Raw genomic sequence first — 17,785 nt, 5'->3', positions numbered from 1 at the left:
CCTGGAAACGTACCCAGCTGCAACATTAATTTAACGAACGTAAGCCTGGAAACGTACCCGGCTGCAACATTAATTTAACAAACGTATACCTGGAAACGTACCCGGCTGCAACATTAATTTAACAAACGTAAGGCTGGAACGTACCCGGCTGCAACATTAATTTAACAAACATGAGCCTGGAGAAATACCCGGCTGCAACAATAATTTAACAATGTAAGCCTGGAACGTACCCGGCAGTAACATAAATTCAACAAACGTGAGCCTGGAAACGTACCCGGCTGCGACATTGATTTACAAAACGTAAACCTAGAACCGAGACCGGCTAGACATTAATTATTATTTTTGCAACGTGGGCCTGGAAGAGGGACCGGCTAGGCATTGATGTTAAAACAAACAGGAGACTGGTGACGTAACCTGTAGGAATTTTTTTTACTTGAGCAAAGTGAGCCTGTAACGTGACCGTTTGTTTTATTTTTTGGATGCATTCCCAAACATGTCCACTGGGTGGCGATAGAGCTCCACCCTGGGATGTGCACGCAGCGGTGAGTGACAGTAACGGGCTTTGGGAATGTGGGGACACGGGCAGCGGCGCATGCAGAGACACAGCGGAGGAAGGGGCGCCTGGCACTACTGGAGGAGAGGGCCAGGTGGGAGCCTGAAAAAAACCTGCCCCCCACTCCTTGCGGACAGCTGCAGCCATTGCATGAAAACAGGCGGCTCCCTACACAATGCCAAAGCTACCGTCCCATCTCACTAATTAACGTGGACCTAAAATTGTTCTCGAAAATACTTGCTTCACGCCTCCTGCCTCATCTCCAAAAATTAATTCATCCAGACCAAACTGGGTTCTTACCCTTAAGAGAGGCCCGAGACAATACGATGAGAGCAATAAACATGATTTATCAAGCTGTTACTTCTAAGATCCCGACATTAATCCTGTCAACTGACGCCGAAAAGGCATTTGACAGGGTTAATTGGAAATTCATGTTTGAGACCCTACGTCATATTGGACTAGGAGAGAAGATGATGTCTAGAATTATTAATCTTTATTCCAATCCCACGGCAGTTGTCAAAGTGAATGGCCAATTTTCCTCGCCCCTGTCCATCCGCAATGGAACGAGACAGGGTTGCCCCCTTTCCCCTCTAATATTTGTACTATGCCTAGAGCCGCTTCTGTGTCACATAAGGGGGAACCCCGATATTTCTGGATTACGCTGATGATCTCCTATTTTTCCTTACCAACCCAAGGGTTACCATCCCAAATCTGATGCGGGAGCTTAAAATATATGCCCACCTTTCAAACTTTAAGATTAATTATCAGAAATCTGAAGCCTTAAACATTAATCTCCCGTCTGCCACGGTCACGTCAATTTCTGAGAACTTCCCCTATAAATGGGCACGCTCGTCGCTAAAGTACCTTGGAATACTCTTGACCCCTACACTCTCTGACCTTTACCAGGTTAACTACCCGCCTCTTCTCCAGACCATAAAGTCTGACCTAGACAGGTGGCATAAAAACACGTTTTCATGGTTTGGTAGGATTTCTATCTTTAAAATGAACATATTACCAAAAATCCTTTACTTCTTTCAAGCCCTTCCGGTCCATATTCCTAGACTCTTTTTTCACAATCTTTTGAAAATGTTGTCTCAATTTATCTGGGCTGGCAAACCGTCCAGAATAGCTAGGTCGACACTTTTTCGACCCAAATTGGAAGGAGGACTAGGGCTACCTGACTTTATTTCATACCACAGAGCATCTCACCTCCTTAGAATTGTAGACTGGTGTCGACACAAAGCCTATAAACAATGGATCTCGGTCGAACAATCTTTTCTGTCTACTCCTCTGTCTGCTACTCCATGGTTGGCCACCCACATACCACTAGATGCCCGTTTGCACCCGACCATAGGCCCCTCCCTGAAGGTTTTCTCCTCAATTCAGAATCACCCCAACATCTCTCCTTCCCCCTCTCCTATGTTCCCTCTGTTGGGTAATCCACAATTTCCCCCTGGGATGGAACGTGGTCCTTTTCGTGCTCTGGTGAACTGCAACAAATTCAGGGCCCATCATCTGATCGCCTCGAATTTGTGGCTTTCCCCACAACAAATCTCAGAGATGTCTGGTATACCTACCATTAATCCCTGGCAGTCTCGTCAACTTAAACATTTCATGGCCACTCTCCCTCCAGCAGAGTCCTATGTCCGTGACAAGACAGACTTTGAGTTTCTATGTGACCAATCAGGTGTGTCGAGACGCACCCTTTCTCGAATGTACAACCTACTACTTAATTCGACCAATCAATCCCCTCCCAACTTTATCACTCAATGGGAAGCGGATCTAGATTCCACACTTTCATCGGAACAAAGACTAAGATTATATACATGCATTCACAAAACATCGATTGCCAGCAATGCCCAGGAAGCTGGTTTCAAACTGATGTCCCGTTGGTATAGGGTCCCTACTAGACTTCACTCCATTTTTCCGCAAACCTCGCCTTTATGTTGGCGCTGTGGCTCAGAAAGAGGCACTATTCTACACACATTCTGGAGCTGTCCTTGTCTTTCGGGTTTTTGGGATTCGGTGTGGTCAATTACATCTAAATTTACCTCATATACTCTCCCTAAGACGCCTGGTTTCTTCCTGCTCCATCAGTGCGAGATTCCTCTCTCCTCCTACAAAAGGTCTGTGGTAAGACATCTAGTAAACGCTGCGAGAGCTTGTATCCCGTCTCTCTGGAGGCAATCATCTTTTCCCTCTGTTTCCATGTGGATCAACAAAATCCAGGAGACCATGAGAATGGAAGATCTCACCTCCTCATTAAGACACACTGAGAAGAGGTTTACTAAAACTTGGAGCCATTGGTTGGAATTCTATGATTCCGCAGAATGCAGAACACTTCTATCACAGCCGTGAGAGTGAGGTCTGTTGATGTCTTTCCTCTCCCTCTTCCCCTCCCCTCCCCTTTCCTTTCTCTTTAATAATTGCATCCTTTCCCCCTCTTTTTTTTTTATCCATTATTTGCCTGTCTGTGATCCAGTTTATTCAAATTGTTCCACATATGTCGGCGTGGTATTCCAATGGGTACTATGCTTCTTTGCTTAACAATTGCCATTTGTTATATTTTCACCCTATTCTGTGAACTCAGTTCATTCTCTGTTTTATGCTTGGTAATTGGAAATGAAAATGAAAATGAAAAACCTTAAATAAAGAATTTACAAAAAAAAAAAAGAAAACAGGCGGCTGCCGCTACTTTGTCCTGGATCGGGGAGGTCTTGGGGCGGGTCGGCCATGCTGTGTCGGACTCCGTGAAGTTTCCCTGTGGACAGCGACCGGGCCGGCATCCTGAAACAGGGGGCAGACTGTGGTGCATGGCCGCGCTGTTTGGGCCGCACCACGTGTAAGGAGCTGGCGGTGTGTTGTAGCCATACTTACTGGTGTGCTGTATGCGGGCCGGCCGTGTTGCAAAGAGGTAGGGAACTTACCCAAGTGAGCTCCTGGAGGCTTGAGTCAGCGCGCAGGTTCAGCTCTTTGCACCGGAACTGCACGTGCACAGGTGAATAGGTGGGAGGAGAATATAAAGACCGTACGAGTATTCAGCCTTCCCTATTTGTCGCATATGGGTTTCAAAACATGGCCTTAAAGGCAACAACTTGAAGACGTTGCAACTGCTTGTGGAATACATTGTTGGCGTATACTATCCCTGCTGGTTTACAATCAAATCAAAATTATCTTGGGTGGAAGGAACCCGCCACATTCTTTATCAATTTAAGCTCCTAAAATCCCAGAAGGCACTAGCAGATATTGTTTTGCAAACAATCCAACGTTCATCGTGGTTCGCATTTAGTGAAATGGTGCTTCAGACACTTTTATGCTCGGTAGACCAAGAAGAAAGGAAAGCAGGGGTCCAGAAGATAATTGAATTAAGGAATGAAGATGATGATACACCAGGAGACCTATCTGTTCGGCCTAGGAAAACACCTGCAGTAAATCCAAATGCAACTTCACTTTTGGAACTGATAGACTGGTCAGAAAAAGTATATGAACCTCCACTTGTAAACTCAAAATATCAGAAATATGAAAGTTTGTTCAAGAGCCAATGCAAGTTCCAAAGTGGCCATGTCATAGACAGTCCATAGAGAGGTGTGTGAAACAAGTAACAGAGGCTTCTGGCAAAGTGTATACTCATGAGAAACGAGAAGGATTCATTAGAGGCCAGGAAGCAAGCAGAAGAATGATGTCTAGGAATGAATCAAAGCAAGATTTGATGAATATTGTTGGTTGAAGCTTTATAAAAAAAAATTACAATGTGTTTTCAGTGTTTGATAATAGAGACAGAATATAAATAAAATTGTTTCACTTCATTAAACAACTTTTTGAGCAAATTTTTGTGGAGTTTATATTAATTTATTCAATTTTTTCGGAAATTTGAATATACATTATAATCAAGCACAAATTTACCAAGCTAAATGTTTATCAAATAACGAAAAACCTTTTAAATTACGATATTACACATCAAAAGGCACATTTTTGTACCCCTCATTTACATAAATCCCACATTTTTTATTTTTCTCCTCTAAATTGACACGCTCTAGCACAGCGTCATAGCAACCAATGACGTTGTGCGCTCCTGCACTAAGCAGGATGCCAGTCCGGTATCTCACGGACCGTGTTCCTCGGACGTGTGAATGAGGTCTAGCTTGTTAACACGGGCAGTGGCTTGTTTTAGCATCCAATTAGGGTAACCCCTGACTGACAATCTATTGAGTATAGCTTTCTGTTCACATTGGTAGGTTTTTTCTGTGCTGCAATTATGTTTGGCTCTGATTAATTCACCAGTGGGAATAGCTTTCAAAGTATGTTTTGGATGGAATGTACCTGCATGAAGAATTGTATTACCTGAGATGGGTTTTCTATATGTAGCTGTGATGATCTCCTGATTTGGTATACCCAGTAATTTTAGGTCTAAAATTGGAGGTGGGATCCTGCACCAACAGTGGCCAGGTACTCAACTGTCCAGCCAGGGCACAGTTTTGGAAGATAACGAGGAGGAGGAGGAACCATGTTCACAGCAGGGTGGTACCCAAAGCAGCTCATGGGCATCAGTGGAGCGTGGCTGGGGGGATACAGAGGACACAGACAATACACCTCTCAATGAGGACAATTTGTCATTGCCTCTGGGCAGCCTGGCACACATGCAAGTACATGCTGCAGTGCCTGCGCAACGACCATCAAGTTGGCCGGATTGTTACCAGTGGTAATTACTGGGTGGCCACCCTGCTGGATCCCCATTACAAGGACAACATGCTGTCCTTACTTCCATCACTGGAGCGTAATCGGAAGATGAGTGAATACAAGCTCACGCTGTTAGACGCTCTACTGACGGTGTTCCCACCTGACACCAGGGCTCAGTGGAAGCATGAGGTGGAGGATTAAGTTGCCAACGCAGCTGGGGCACTGGTGCCACCTCAGAAGGGAAGGTTAGCATGGCCAAAATGTGGAAAACCTTCATCAGCACACCACAACATCCAGCACCACTATCTTATACAGACCGTCTTAGCAGGAGTCAGCGTTTCAGCAACATGGTGGAAGAGTATGTGTCCACACGTCTGCACGTTCTGACTGATGGGTCTGCCACATTTAACTTCTGGGTCTCCAAATTGGACACATGCCCTTTACTCCTTGGAGGTGCTGGCCTACCCTGCGGCAAGTGTATTGTCCTAACGTGTGTTTAGCACGGCAGGGGGTGTGATCATGTACAGGTGCCTCTGCCTGTCCACAGCTAAAGTAGACAAGCTCACGTTCATTAAAATGAACCAGGCATGCATCCCACAGGACTGGTCTGTACCTTGGGCAGAGTAGAGAAGCATAGCTGCCGCACCCAGCCATTGTTACACTCCAGCTCAGTTTGCTTGTTTTGTTTGCCATTTTCTAATGTTTTGGGGCCTCCTCAAATAAAAAAATGAAAGAAAAAAAAAAACAACAAAAAAAACTACAAAAACAGTGTTGGCTACCACCTCCGCCTATTCCACCTAGACCACCATGTCCACCTCCTCTTCCACTAAGAACCTTCACCTCCTGGTTTAAGATTATTAGCTGGTTTAAGACAATGATTTGTTATATTGGCAGAGTAGAGAAGTATACCGGCCGCACCCAGCCATTTTTATACTCCAGCACAGTTCGTTCTCTTTGCCATTTCCTAATGTTTTGGGGCCTACCCAAATAAAAATTAAATAAATAAATAAAAAGCCACCTTCTCCACTTGGATTTCGGCCTCCTAGTTCAAGATTATAATTTTTTATTCTTTCTATTATATGTTGTTTTAAGTCATTTCCCTATCCACATTTGTCCTGCTTTTGCTTCCTTTTGCAGCCCTCTAGCCCTAACTATTTTATAGCTATTTTACAGCGCCAAAGTTTGGGTCTCCATTGACCTCTATGGGGTACAGGGTCAAGTTTGGGTCCCCGAAACAAACTATGGACCAAAGTACGGCCGAACCAGCCGAACACGAACATCCACGGGTTCGCTCATACCTAGTCAGCAGTAGATGTCCTAGAGCCTGTTGATGACAAATATGTTGCTAATCGGTATCTTTGGTGAAGTTCCATACTGAAGGGTTATCTTACAAAGGACATTTAACTCCTATCCAAAAAAATGGTGATAAATGTTTGACTCCCTCCAATCACAAGAACAGATGTTTTGATTCCCCCGACCTCTGCATGTTCTTGGTGATGATGACTTTGAATGAAGGAGCAGTCAAGTGTTAATTACATAATAGACATACTAGCATTTTTATTTCCATCCACATTACAGGGCAAATTCTTGAGTCGATTGATCAAGAAGGTTTAATAAACAACACACTGACTTACTTCGCATCTGACCATGGTGCATACTTGGAAGGAATGGAAGGAAGTCAACTGAGGGGTAGCAATGGAATTTATAGAGGTAAGGAAAACTAATCAATTTTTTATATACATTGAACATTGTTTATGCGAAGGTTCACAAAAAGACCATATCTTTAAAGGAGGCAATTGAGCCTGAAATATTTGTCACCTATCTCTTGAAAGGGTGATAAATGTTATGGTTGTATAGGTCCAACTGCTGGGACAACCATTGATTTCCAGAACAGCAGACCCTGGTCCCCTGTCTCCCTACCCTCAAGACGATTCCTAGAAGCCATTTAAACGGAATGACAGTTAATGGTAATCAGGATGAGAACAGCTCTTTACTGTTTCTGTCAGTGCATTAGACTTTGAATGGAGTGGCAGGGTGTCTACTCAACTATTGCTTCATTCAGAATCCTTCTATGGTTTTGCCGCTGGGCTAAACATGTGTGTGGGAGGTGGTTACTTACAATCGGTGGAGGTCCCAATGATCACACCCTAACATATTTTGCATTTATCACTGTTAGCAAACAAGTGAATGGGAATTGGTCCAAGAGACAAGGAACTGGTGTAGAGTAGTCCCTTTGTCACCTTTATGGGGGCATCTATGGTCTGTGGCCTGTTCTTCCAAATGTATAGCACAAATTATACTATAGCTCTACAGAATATATTTTACAATTTGTCTTTGGCTTAGGCTACTTTCACACTTTGGTGCGGATCCGTCTTGTATCTGCACAGACGGATCCGCACCAATAATGCAAACGCTTGTATCCGTTCATAACGGATCCGTTTGCATTATTCATAAAAAAAAAAAGTCCAAGTCAAAACGGATCCGTCTTGACTTACATTGAAAGTCAATGGGGGACGGATCCGTTTTCAATTGCACCATATTGTGTCAGTGAAAAATGGATCCATCCCCATTGACTTACATTGTAAGTCCGGACGGATCCGTTTAGGGTCCGCATAGTCAGGCGGTCACCAAAACTCTGCAAGCTGCGTTTTAGTGACCATCTAAAAAACGCAACGAAGACCAAACGCAGCCAAATTGATGCATTCTGCATTGGGGCTTAACTGATCCGTTTTGGGCCACTTGTGAGAGCCCTGAAACAGATCTCACAAGCGGACCCAGAAACGCCAGTGTGAAAGTAGCCTTATCTGTTCATACATTTGTTCAAAAAAAGTGGGCACCTCTGCTCTATGCTATGCTTTTCAAGTGTTTATGATTACATGTCACTCATCTAATTATCCAGCTGTACATACATATTCCTCTGGTCTGTACACACCCTAGGTGGTAAAGGTATGGGAGGACTGGAAGGTGGGATACGAGTGCCAGGAATCCTTCGTTGGCCAGGTGTTCTTCCTGCAAATACTGTTGTTGATAAACCAACAAGTCTCATGGATATTTATACGACAATAGCTAAGCTTGGAGGAGGCACACCACCACAAGACAGGTAATAAAATGTAATCTAGTGACTGTGAAATCAAGGTTCACTGTGACAAATCAGCAGATGGACGTATAGTTTATACAGATTAGCGATAAGGATTCAGCTGCGTCTGTGTGTCCCGAAGATAAGGATTCAGTTGTGTGTGTGTTTGTCTTGAACATAAGGATTCAGCTGTGTCTGTGTGTATCGAAGATAAGGATTTAGCTGTGTCTGTATGTCTTGGAACAGAGCTCATCTCATGCACATATACAGTTGCAAGAAAAAGTATGTGAACCCTTTGGAATTATATGGATTTCTGCACAAATTGGTCATAAAATGTGATCTGATCTTCATCTAAGTCACAACAATAGACAATCACAGTCTGCTTAAACTAATAACACACAAAGAATTAAATGTTACCATGTTTTTATTGAACACACCATGTAAACATTCACAGTGCAGGTGGAAAAAGTATGTGAACCCTTGGATTTAATAACTGGTTGAACCTCCTTTGGCAGCAATAACTTCAACCAAACGTTTCCTGTAGTTGCAGATCAGACGTGCACAATGGTCAGGAGTAATTCTTGACCATTCCTCTTTACAGAACTGTTTCAGTTCAGCAATATTCTTGGGATGTCTGGTGTGAATCGCTTTCTTGAGGTCATGCCACAGCATCTTAATCGGGTTGAGGTCAGGACTCTGACTGGGCCACGTCAGAAGGCGTATTTTCTTCTGTTTAAGCCATTCTGTTGTTGATTTACTTCTATGCTTTGGGTCGTTGTCCTGTTGCAACACCCATCTTCTGTTGAGCTTCAGCTGGTGGACAGATGGCCTTAAGTCCTAGTGCAAAATGTCTTGATAAACTTGGGAATTCATTTTTCCTTTGATGATAGCAATCCGTCCAGGCCCTGATGCAGCAAAGCAGCCCCAAACCATGATGCCCCCACCACCATACTTCACAGTTGGGATGAGGTTTTGATGTTGGTGTGCTGTGCCTCTTTTTCTCCACACATAGTGTTGTGTGTTTCTTCCAAACAACTCAACTTTGGTTTCATCTGTCCACAGAATATTTGGCCAGTACTGCTGTGGAAATCCAGGTGCTCTTGTGCAAACTGTAAACGCGTAGCAATGTTTTTTTGGACAACAGTGGCTTCCTCTGTGGTATCCTTCCAGGAAATCCATTCTTGTTTAGTGTTTTACGTATCGTATATTCGCTAACAGGGATGTTAGCATATGCCATAGACTTTTGTAAGTCTTTAGCTGACACTCTAGGATTCTTCTTCACCTCATTGAGCAGTCTGAGCTGTGCTCTTGCAGTCATCTTTACAGGACGGCCACTCCTAGGGAGAGTAGCAGCAGTGCTGAACTTTCTCCATTTATAGAAAATTTGTCTTACCTCGGACTGATGAACAGCAAGGCTTTTGGAGATACTTTTATAACCCTTTCCAGCTTTATGCAAGTCAGCAATTCTTAATTGTAGGTCTTCTGAGAGCTCTTTTGTGCGAGGCATCATTCACATTAGGCAATGCTTCTTGTAATGCTTCTTGTGAAAAGAAAACCCAGAACTGGTGTGTGTTTTTTATAGGGCAGGGCAGCTGTAACCAACACCTCCAATCTCATCTCATTGATTGGACTCCAGTTGGCTGACACCTCACTCCAATTAGCTCCTGGAGATATCATTAGTCTAGGGGTTCACATACTTTTTCCACCTGCACTGTGAATGTTTAGATGGTGTGTTCAATAAAAACATGGTAACATTTAATTCTTTGTGTGTTATTAGTTTAAGCAGACTGTGATTGTCTATTGTTGCGACTTAGATGAAGATCAGATCACATTTTATTACCAATTTGTGCAGAAATCCATATCATTCCAAAGGGTTCACATACTTTTTCTTGCAACTGTATCTGAAGTGTCTTCTAATGACACACCTACCCTACAGCAAAGTGTGTCTGGTCCCACTTTCCTACACCGCAGCAATGTGTGTTTGACGTGAGCTCTGTTCCGAGACACACACATACACACAGCTGACTCTTTATGTTTGAGACACACAGACACAGCTGAATCCTTATCTTCGAGACACACAGACACAGCTAAATCTTTATCTATAAAGTGTCTAAACTATATACCCATCGGCTTAGCTCCTCCTGCTCTGTACCATGCGGCTCACAAATAGAACTACATACGCATCATGACAGGTTTCCTAAAGTTTATTTCACCTGTCGTTAAAGCCTCTTTCACACGGGCGAGTTTTCCGCGCGGGTGCAATGCGTGAGGTGAGCGCATTGCACCCGCACTGAATCCGGACCCATCCATTTCTATGGGGCTGTGCACATGAGCGGTGATTTTCACGCATGACTTGTGCGTTGCGTGAAAATTGCAGCATGTTCTATATTTCACGCACGGTTGTTAGAAGACGATCGGGATGGAGACCCGATCATTATTATTTTCCCTTATAACATGGTTATAAGGAAAAATAATAGCATTCTGAATACAGAATGCTTAGTTCAATAGGACTGGAGGGGTTAAAAAAAAATTATTAACTCCCCTTAATCCACTTGTTCGCGCAGCCCGGCTTCTCTTCTGTCTTCATCTTTGCTGTGCACAGGAAAAGTACCTGTGGTGACGTCACTACGCTCATCACATGGTCCGTCACATGATCCATCACCGTGGTAAAAGATAATGTGATGGACCATGTGATGAGCGCAGTGACGTCATCAAAGGTCCTATTCCTCAAAGAAAAAGACAGAAGAGAAGCCGGGCTGCGCGAACAAGTGGATTAAGGTGAGTTAATTTTTATTTTATTTTTTTAACCCCTCCAGCCCTATTGTACTAAGCATTCTGTATTAAGAATGCTATTATTTTCCCTTATAACCATGTTATAAGGGAAAATATTACAGTCTACACAACACCTAAGCCAAACCCGAACTTCTGTGAAGAAGTTCGGGCTTGGGTACCAAACATGCCAATTTTTCTCACGCGCGTGCAAAACGCATTATGTTTTGCACTCGCGCGGAAAAATCGCACCCGCATCTTTTCCCGCAACGCTCGTGTGAAACCAGCCTAAGACTGACTTTTCATGGTCCTGTGATACAGGTATTCAAAGGACAATGAGATTGTTAACCTGTAACTCAACCTAGATATTTATTTGTTCTTATTAATTAATGAATTTAAACCACTTGATGTTTTATGCTATACGATTCAGAATGCTTATACTTAGCTCTCAGTAACATACATTTACGTCGCTGTGATCATGGGGGCGCAGTAATTGTACCATGGAAAATGGGTGGAATCCATGGCACTCAGTAGTTTGATGCTCAAAGGATTAATTTATTATTACACATTCATTAATAGGGTCCAGAAAAGGTAAGATTGTAGTTAGAGTTGAGCGAATCGAAGTTGACGAAGTGGAATTCGATCCGAATTTCAGGAAAAATTCGATTCGCACCAAATACGAATTTCCTCATGCTTTGTGGTAAGGAATTGCATTTTTTCCTAAAATGACTGCAGCATGTGTGAAGACATGAAGCAAAGAACTCTGGGGACAAGGGATCACCTACAATGCTATGAATGCAGCCAATCAGCAGCCAGCCAGCCCCTGTGATGTCACAGCCCTATAAATAGCCTCAGCCGTTTTGGATTCTGCCATTTTCCATTGTGCTTAGTGCAGGGAGAGATGTCAGCTGGTGCTAGGGACAGTGCTAGGAAAGACTGTAAGGAAGGTGTAGGGAAAGGATAGGGAGGAATTATCTACACTATAAAAGGAGAACAGGATCCAATAGGAGAGTGTACGGCCTGGGTAATAGGAGCGATTCTATTACACCTTGCTGCAAATTTCGTTGTTTGCACTATTTGTTTGCTTGCAGTATATGATACATCACTAATTCCAGCAAACCTTGCTTCTGATTAAGGTGCAAGTTCTGTGTGATACAGCCATTTGTGGGGTGTATTAATAGGAAAGATACGTACATCCTATTAGCTGTTCTGCGTTGATTTTACATTGTTTTACTTTTTTTTGGGGGGGGGGGCGGTTATTAATAGGAAAAAAAGGGAAAAATATATGATATAATTGCCGTTCAGCTGTGAAGTTACATTGTACTACAGCCATTTACGGGGGTGTATTAATAGGATAGATGCCTATGTCATATAGCCCATTTGACATACCTTTTGTTTGGTTCTGCCAGAGTGGTTCCTGCAAAGACACATTACCCACAGTGACCATGTCTGGGACCCCCACTGATTCTGAGAATGAAGAAACATAGTTATGGAGTAATTCAGCACAGTAAGCAGGAAACACAGACAGTGATCCCTGACTGGAATCCAGACCGTTATCCCTGCCAAGCCCTAAGTGGCAAGTCTGCAACTGGTCGACGTATCCTGTTCTGCTAAGTGCAGACAAACACACATAGAGACGAGATAACACAAAAATGTGGTTATACAGGAATGGGTCAGAACCAAACTTAATAGAGCGCTAAGTCCCTGGATCAAACTTATAGGTCCAGGGACTCTGGCCCCATTGGACCAGAACACCAGTTGCCCCTATGACAGGCAGGCTGAGCAGTCAATCAGCCTGCAATAATGAAACACACCTAACCCTAAATATCACTCTTCCTCCAGCATGGATGCGCTGTGGGGACAAACATAACGAGTGCTCCATAAATATGGATGCACTCATTTTACCAGAGGACGTGGCTTAGACAGCGTGTGCAGCCCGACATTGCGTATCACTTCTAACCTGGCTCTTCAGAGCACTTTGCAGTGTTTACTTTCATCTATTATTTAAAGAAGTTGTCCAACTTCTAAGTGGGTTTTAAATAACCCCCTCCCCAAGGACCTGTGAAGGGAAGCATACTTATCTGCTTGGTTATCTGCATCCATCCCAACATGTAAACTTCCAGCACAATGAGGGTCTCATGTGCCATTGCAACAGTGACATGTCCTCAAGCAGCACATCACTGCAGGTACATGTCACAGTTGCGTTCAGTTATTGACTGCAGCAGCACAAGTGACACCACCCTCTCCCCAAATCTATGTTGAAAGTTTATAGGCGGGGACGGAAGCACAGTGAGGACAGAGGTGGACCCACAAAGCTGGAACCGAGAAAAGGATGCTTCCCCTGACAGGTCCTGCTGTGTGGCTGTTTTTTTTTTTAAACCTAATTAAGTTGGCCATACACATTAGTCTTTAGATGGTCAAACCCACCAAGAACAGTGGGTTTGGCAAACACACTAATGTGTGTGGAAACACTCGTCTGATCTTTTTGTTCTCCTGGGAGATAAGTTGCCACCAGAAGTGGCTTTCTCCTCTTTCCCTATAGAACACACAGATACGTTCTACCGGGGGGGGCAGCCAATAGCAGGCCCGCGATGCTAGGGAGGCTCGTTCCTGTCGCGGCCTGCTATTGGCTGCTCCCCCTTCACCGGATGTTTTTATCTGCCCAACGGGGAGATGTGGGCATCAGAAGCGACGCGGGTGCCGGTGAGCAGGGTAAGTACAATATGTGTGAGGGACCCGGGCATTTGGGGAGGCATTTTAGGGGTTTGATAACCCCTTGAAGGTGTACTATGTATATAGGAAATCCGGGAGAGATAACTGTTATTGATTGTGTATGGGCAGCTTTAGACTAGATGAACCATATGATCTTTTTCTGCCGCCATTCTCCTATGATTCTAATACATGTATTGACAATATATTATCTATGGTTTCAGAGTAATTGATGGCAAAGATATCATGCCACTTCTGCAAGGACTTGTACCTAACTCTGATCATGAATTTATGTTTCACTACTGTGATGATTACCTGCACGCAGTTCGATGGCAACAGACCAGCAGTAAGTACAGAAATTTTTGTTTTGTTTTTTTAAAACACAGAACATACTTCACATATCTTTTAGTTCTGCCAAAGTAGTACCTGCTGAGCCACATTACCCCCATGTCTACCTGTGGGACCCCCAACTGATTTTGAGAATGAGAGAACACAGCTCTGGTCTACCACTGTAGAAAAATATGGAAACTGCCTTAGTTTCCATAATTTTTCTGACTTTTGATCAAGTCTTGGAAAGTGTCCACCATGAAGCTTTAGGGTTCCAGTTCTGCTTCCTTCTGTTGATTCTAGTTTTATTTGTTTTTTTGTCCTTCAAAGTGGCATAAGATAAAGGGGCCAGATGTAGTTGTGCAGAGCCACACCTGGGTGTCCTGTTGTGCATGGAACAGTTCAATAAAGTACACAGTGCTAAAACCAACAATGTGTCTATGCTCAAAATGGTAACATTGGAAAATCCCATTAATGGCAGCCTATTCTCTGTGACATGGACTCAGGATGTCCACATGGGCATTTTGATTGTCTGAGCATTCACATTTGCTTAGATGGTATGAGTGTTCTACAGGCAGCTCTAGTAGGGCAATGACTGAAGACTTCCAAGACCATGCAGTTTAAACTGAATATGTTATCAGAAAGTGACAACAGAGCTAGACAACAGAAAGCCACTATCAGGATTTTTTTCCCTACAACCTAAATGCACCCCTTCAACTTTTAGACTCTATATCAGCTATAAGGTGTTTTTAATGGGAATATGTTGCCAAAAAATGACCCACTGTTTTTATGTTAAATATACAGTACAGACCAAAAGTTTGGACACACCTTCTCATTCAAAGAGTTTTCTTTATTTTCATGATTATGAAGGCATCAAAACTATGAATTAACACATGTGGAATTATATACATAACAAACAATTGTGAAACAACTGAAAATATGTCATATTGTAGGTTCTTCAAAGTAGCCACCTTTTGCTTTGATTACTGCTTTGCACACTCTTGGCATTCTCTTGATGAGCTTCAAGAGGTAGTCCCCTGAAATGGTCTTCCAACAGTCTTGAAGGAGTTCCCAGAGATGCTTAGCACTTGTTGGCCCTTTTGCCTTCACTCTGCGTCCAGCTCACCCCAAACCATCTCGATTGGGTTCAGGTCCGGTGACTGTGGAGGCCAGGTCATCTGGCGCAGCAACCCATCACTCTCCTTCATGGTCAAATAGCCCTTACTTTCAAAGTTTTCCCAATTTTTCGGCTGACCGCCTGACCTTCATTTCTTAAAGTAATGATGGCCACTCGTTTTTCTTTACTTAGCTGCTTTTTCTTGCCATAATACAAATTCTAACAGTCTATTCAGTAGGACTATCAGCTGTGTATCCACCTGACTTCTCCTCAACGCAACTGATGGTCCCAACCCCATTTATAAGGCAAGAAATCCCACTTATTAAACCTGACAGGGCACACCTGTGAAGTGAAAACCATTTCAGGGGACTACCTCTTGAAGCTCATCAAGAGAATGCCAAGAGTGTGCAAAGCAGTAATCAAAGCAAAAGGTGGCTACTTTGAAGAACCTAGAATATTACATATTTTCAGTTGTTTCACACTTGTTTGTTATGTATATAATTCCACATGTGTTAATTCATAGTTTTGATGCCTTCAGTGTGAATCTACAATTTTCATAGTCAGGAAAATAAAGAAAACTCTTTGAATGAGAAGGTGTGTCCAAACTTTTGGTCTGTACTGTATATATTTTAGAATATTTGTGATATTTAACACAAAAAAAGTGATTTAAAGGGAACCTGTCACCCGGATTTTGTGTATAGAGCTGAGGACATGGGTTGCTAGATGGCCGCTAGCACATCCGCAATACCCAGTCCCCATAGCTCTGTGTGCTTTTATTGTGTAAAAAAAAACAATTTGATATATATACAAATTAACCAGAGATGAGTCCTGTCCCTGACTCATCTCACGTACAGGACTCATCTTAGGTTAATTTGCATATGTATCAAATCGGGTTTTTTTACACAATAAAAGCACACAGAGCTATGGGGACTGGGTATTGCGGAAGTGCTAACGGCCATCTAGCAACCCATGTCCTCAGCTCTATACACAAAATCCCAGTGACAGGTTCCCTTTAAACAATGGATCATTTTCTGGTGACACATTCCCTTTAAGAACACATCATAGATGCTATAGAGACTAAAGGCTGAGGGATGTGCTTTGGTTTGTTGGGGGGGGGGGGGGAATTGAATGATTCTCTTTCTTTTGCTCAGTTTTTTGCTATACTAAATCTGCATTATGACATGGAGCCAAGGGTCCGTTTAGAGGACCTAATGCTGAACCATAATGAGAGCCCATTAAATCAGCACTTGTTTACACGCACCAACCAAAACCATATGGGGTCAAACAATCATTAATACTATCATTCATCCCCCATACACTTTGTTTACACGGTGCAGACGACCAGTGGCCATTTTTATGCTTACCTATGGTAACTTATCTGATCAGCCAACAAACAAGCTTATGTTAGGGTTGGGTCAAACACAGGTTCATATTTACATAAATCCCATACAAATGTACTTAAAAATTTCTATCAATAAGTAATGGATGTGGATAAAAGACATTTAATGTAAAGTTGTCCCTAGTTTTGCTATTGGATTTATGAATTCATCTTATGCTAGTGAATGATGGTGTTTTTTGGGGGAAATGCTGATTATTGATTTATCTAATATAGTCATGAAATAGACCCCAAAGATGGAGGTTTTAAACAGGATTCTAGTGCTACCTATCAGATTTGTATAATGAAAAGATATATAATTTCCAGTTCCTCACAGACTTCAAGATCTGTCTGCAGTCATTAGGCATACATGTAATAATAAGATATTTGTGTTATCAGGTGACACTGTTTGGAAGGTTCATTATTTTTCTCCAAAGTTCAGTTCAGATGGAGCCGGGGCATGTTATCAATCTAAGATGTGCGCCTGTAGCGGTGAAAATGTGATCTATCATGTTTCGCCACTGCTTTATAATCTCTCCAGTGATCCTTCAGAGAAGAATCCTCTCCCTAATGATTCAGGACTATACAAAGAGGTGCTGCAAACCGTTCAGAGGGCTGTAGAACGCCATAATGCAACTCTACAAGCAGTACCCCTGCAGCTGTATGGATTAAACAATGCATGGAAGCCTTGGCTGCAGCCGTGTTGTGGACCTTTTCTATTCTGTTGGTGCAAAAAAGAAAATTCTAAATAATTGTAGTATAAACATTTTAGCCATTAAATAAATAAAATACATGTAATAAATTCATAAAATGGATTATAATACAAGTATAGTTTTAGTTGCAAAGAGTTGTGGTAATGCACTTTGTAAAGCTATTGAAAATCTGCATCTAATTTTTTGTCTGTTTAGTCTTATTTTTAGGTTTTTGAAGCCATAGCTTTGTTTCCCAGCAGACATATACACTAAAAAGGGTTGTCCCATCTTGGACATTGGAGATATATCGATATGCATCCAATGTCTGATTAGTTGTGGGTCACAACTATCCTTAGCTCTGCTCCTATCCTTAGAAGAAAGTCTGCAAAGTGACAGAGGGCATCTATCAGACATTGGGGGCATATCCTAACAATATGCCCCCAATGTCCAAGATGGGACAACTCCTTTAACCCGTTCAAGACCCTGGAAT

General features: G+C 42.7%; 1 protein-coding gene across 1 annotated transcript in view; it reads left to right on the top strand.

Annotated features, from left to right (window-relative positions):
* The window catches only part of LOC120994873 (arylsulfatase H-like), a 156,092-nt gene extending 138,701 nt beyond the window's left edge, over positions 1–17,391 (top strand). Inside the window, exons 7-10 of the mRNA XM_040423745.1 lie at positions 6,809–6,940; positions 8,168–8,330; positions 14,009–14,130; positions 17,003–17,391. Coding sequence (XP_040279679.1) covers positions 6,809–6,940; positions 8,168–8,330; positions 14,009–14,130; positions 17,003–17,355 — 770 coding nt within the window. The 3' untranslated portion in view covers positions 17,356–17,391. The remainder of the gene's footprint in view (positions 1–6,808; positions 6,941–8,167; positions 8,331–14,008; positions 14,131–17,002) is intronic.
* The last annotated feature ends 394 nt before the right edge of the window (positions 17,392–17,785 follow it).

Source organism: Bufo bufo, chromosome 3 (genome assembly GCF_905171765.1).
Source record: "Bufo bufo chromosome 3, aBufBuf1.1, whole genome shotgun sequence".
In the NCBI taxonomy this organism is placed as follows: Eukaryota; Metazoa; Chordata; class Amphibia; order Anura; family Bufonidae; genus Bufo; species Bufo bufo.
This window is presented reverse-complemented; position numbering and strand designations above follow the sequence as displayed.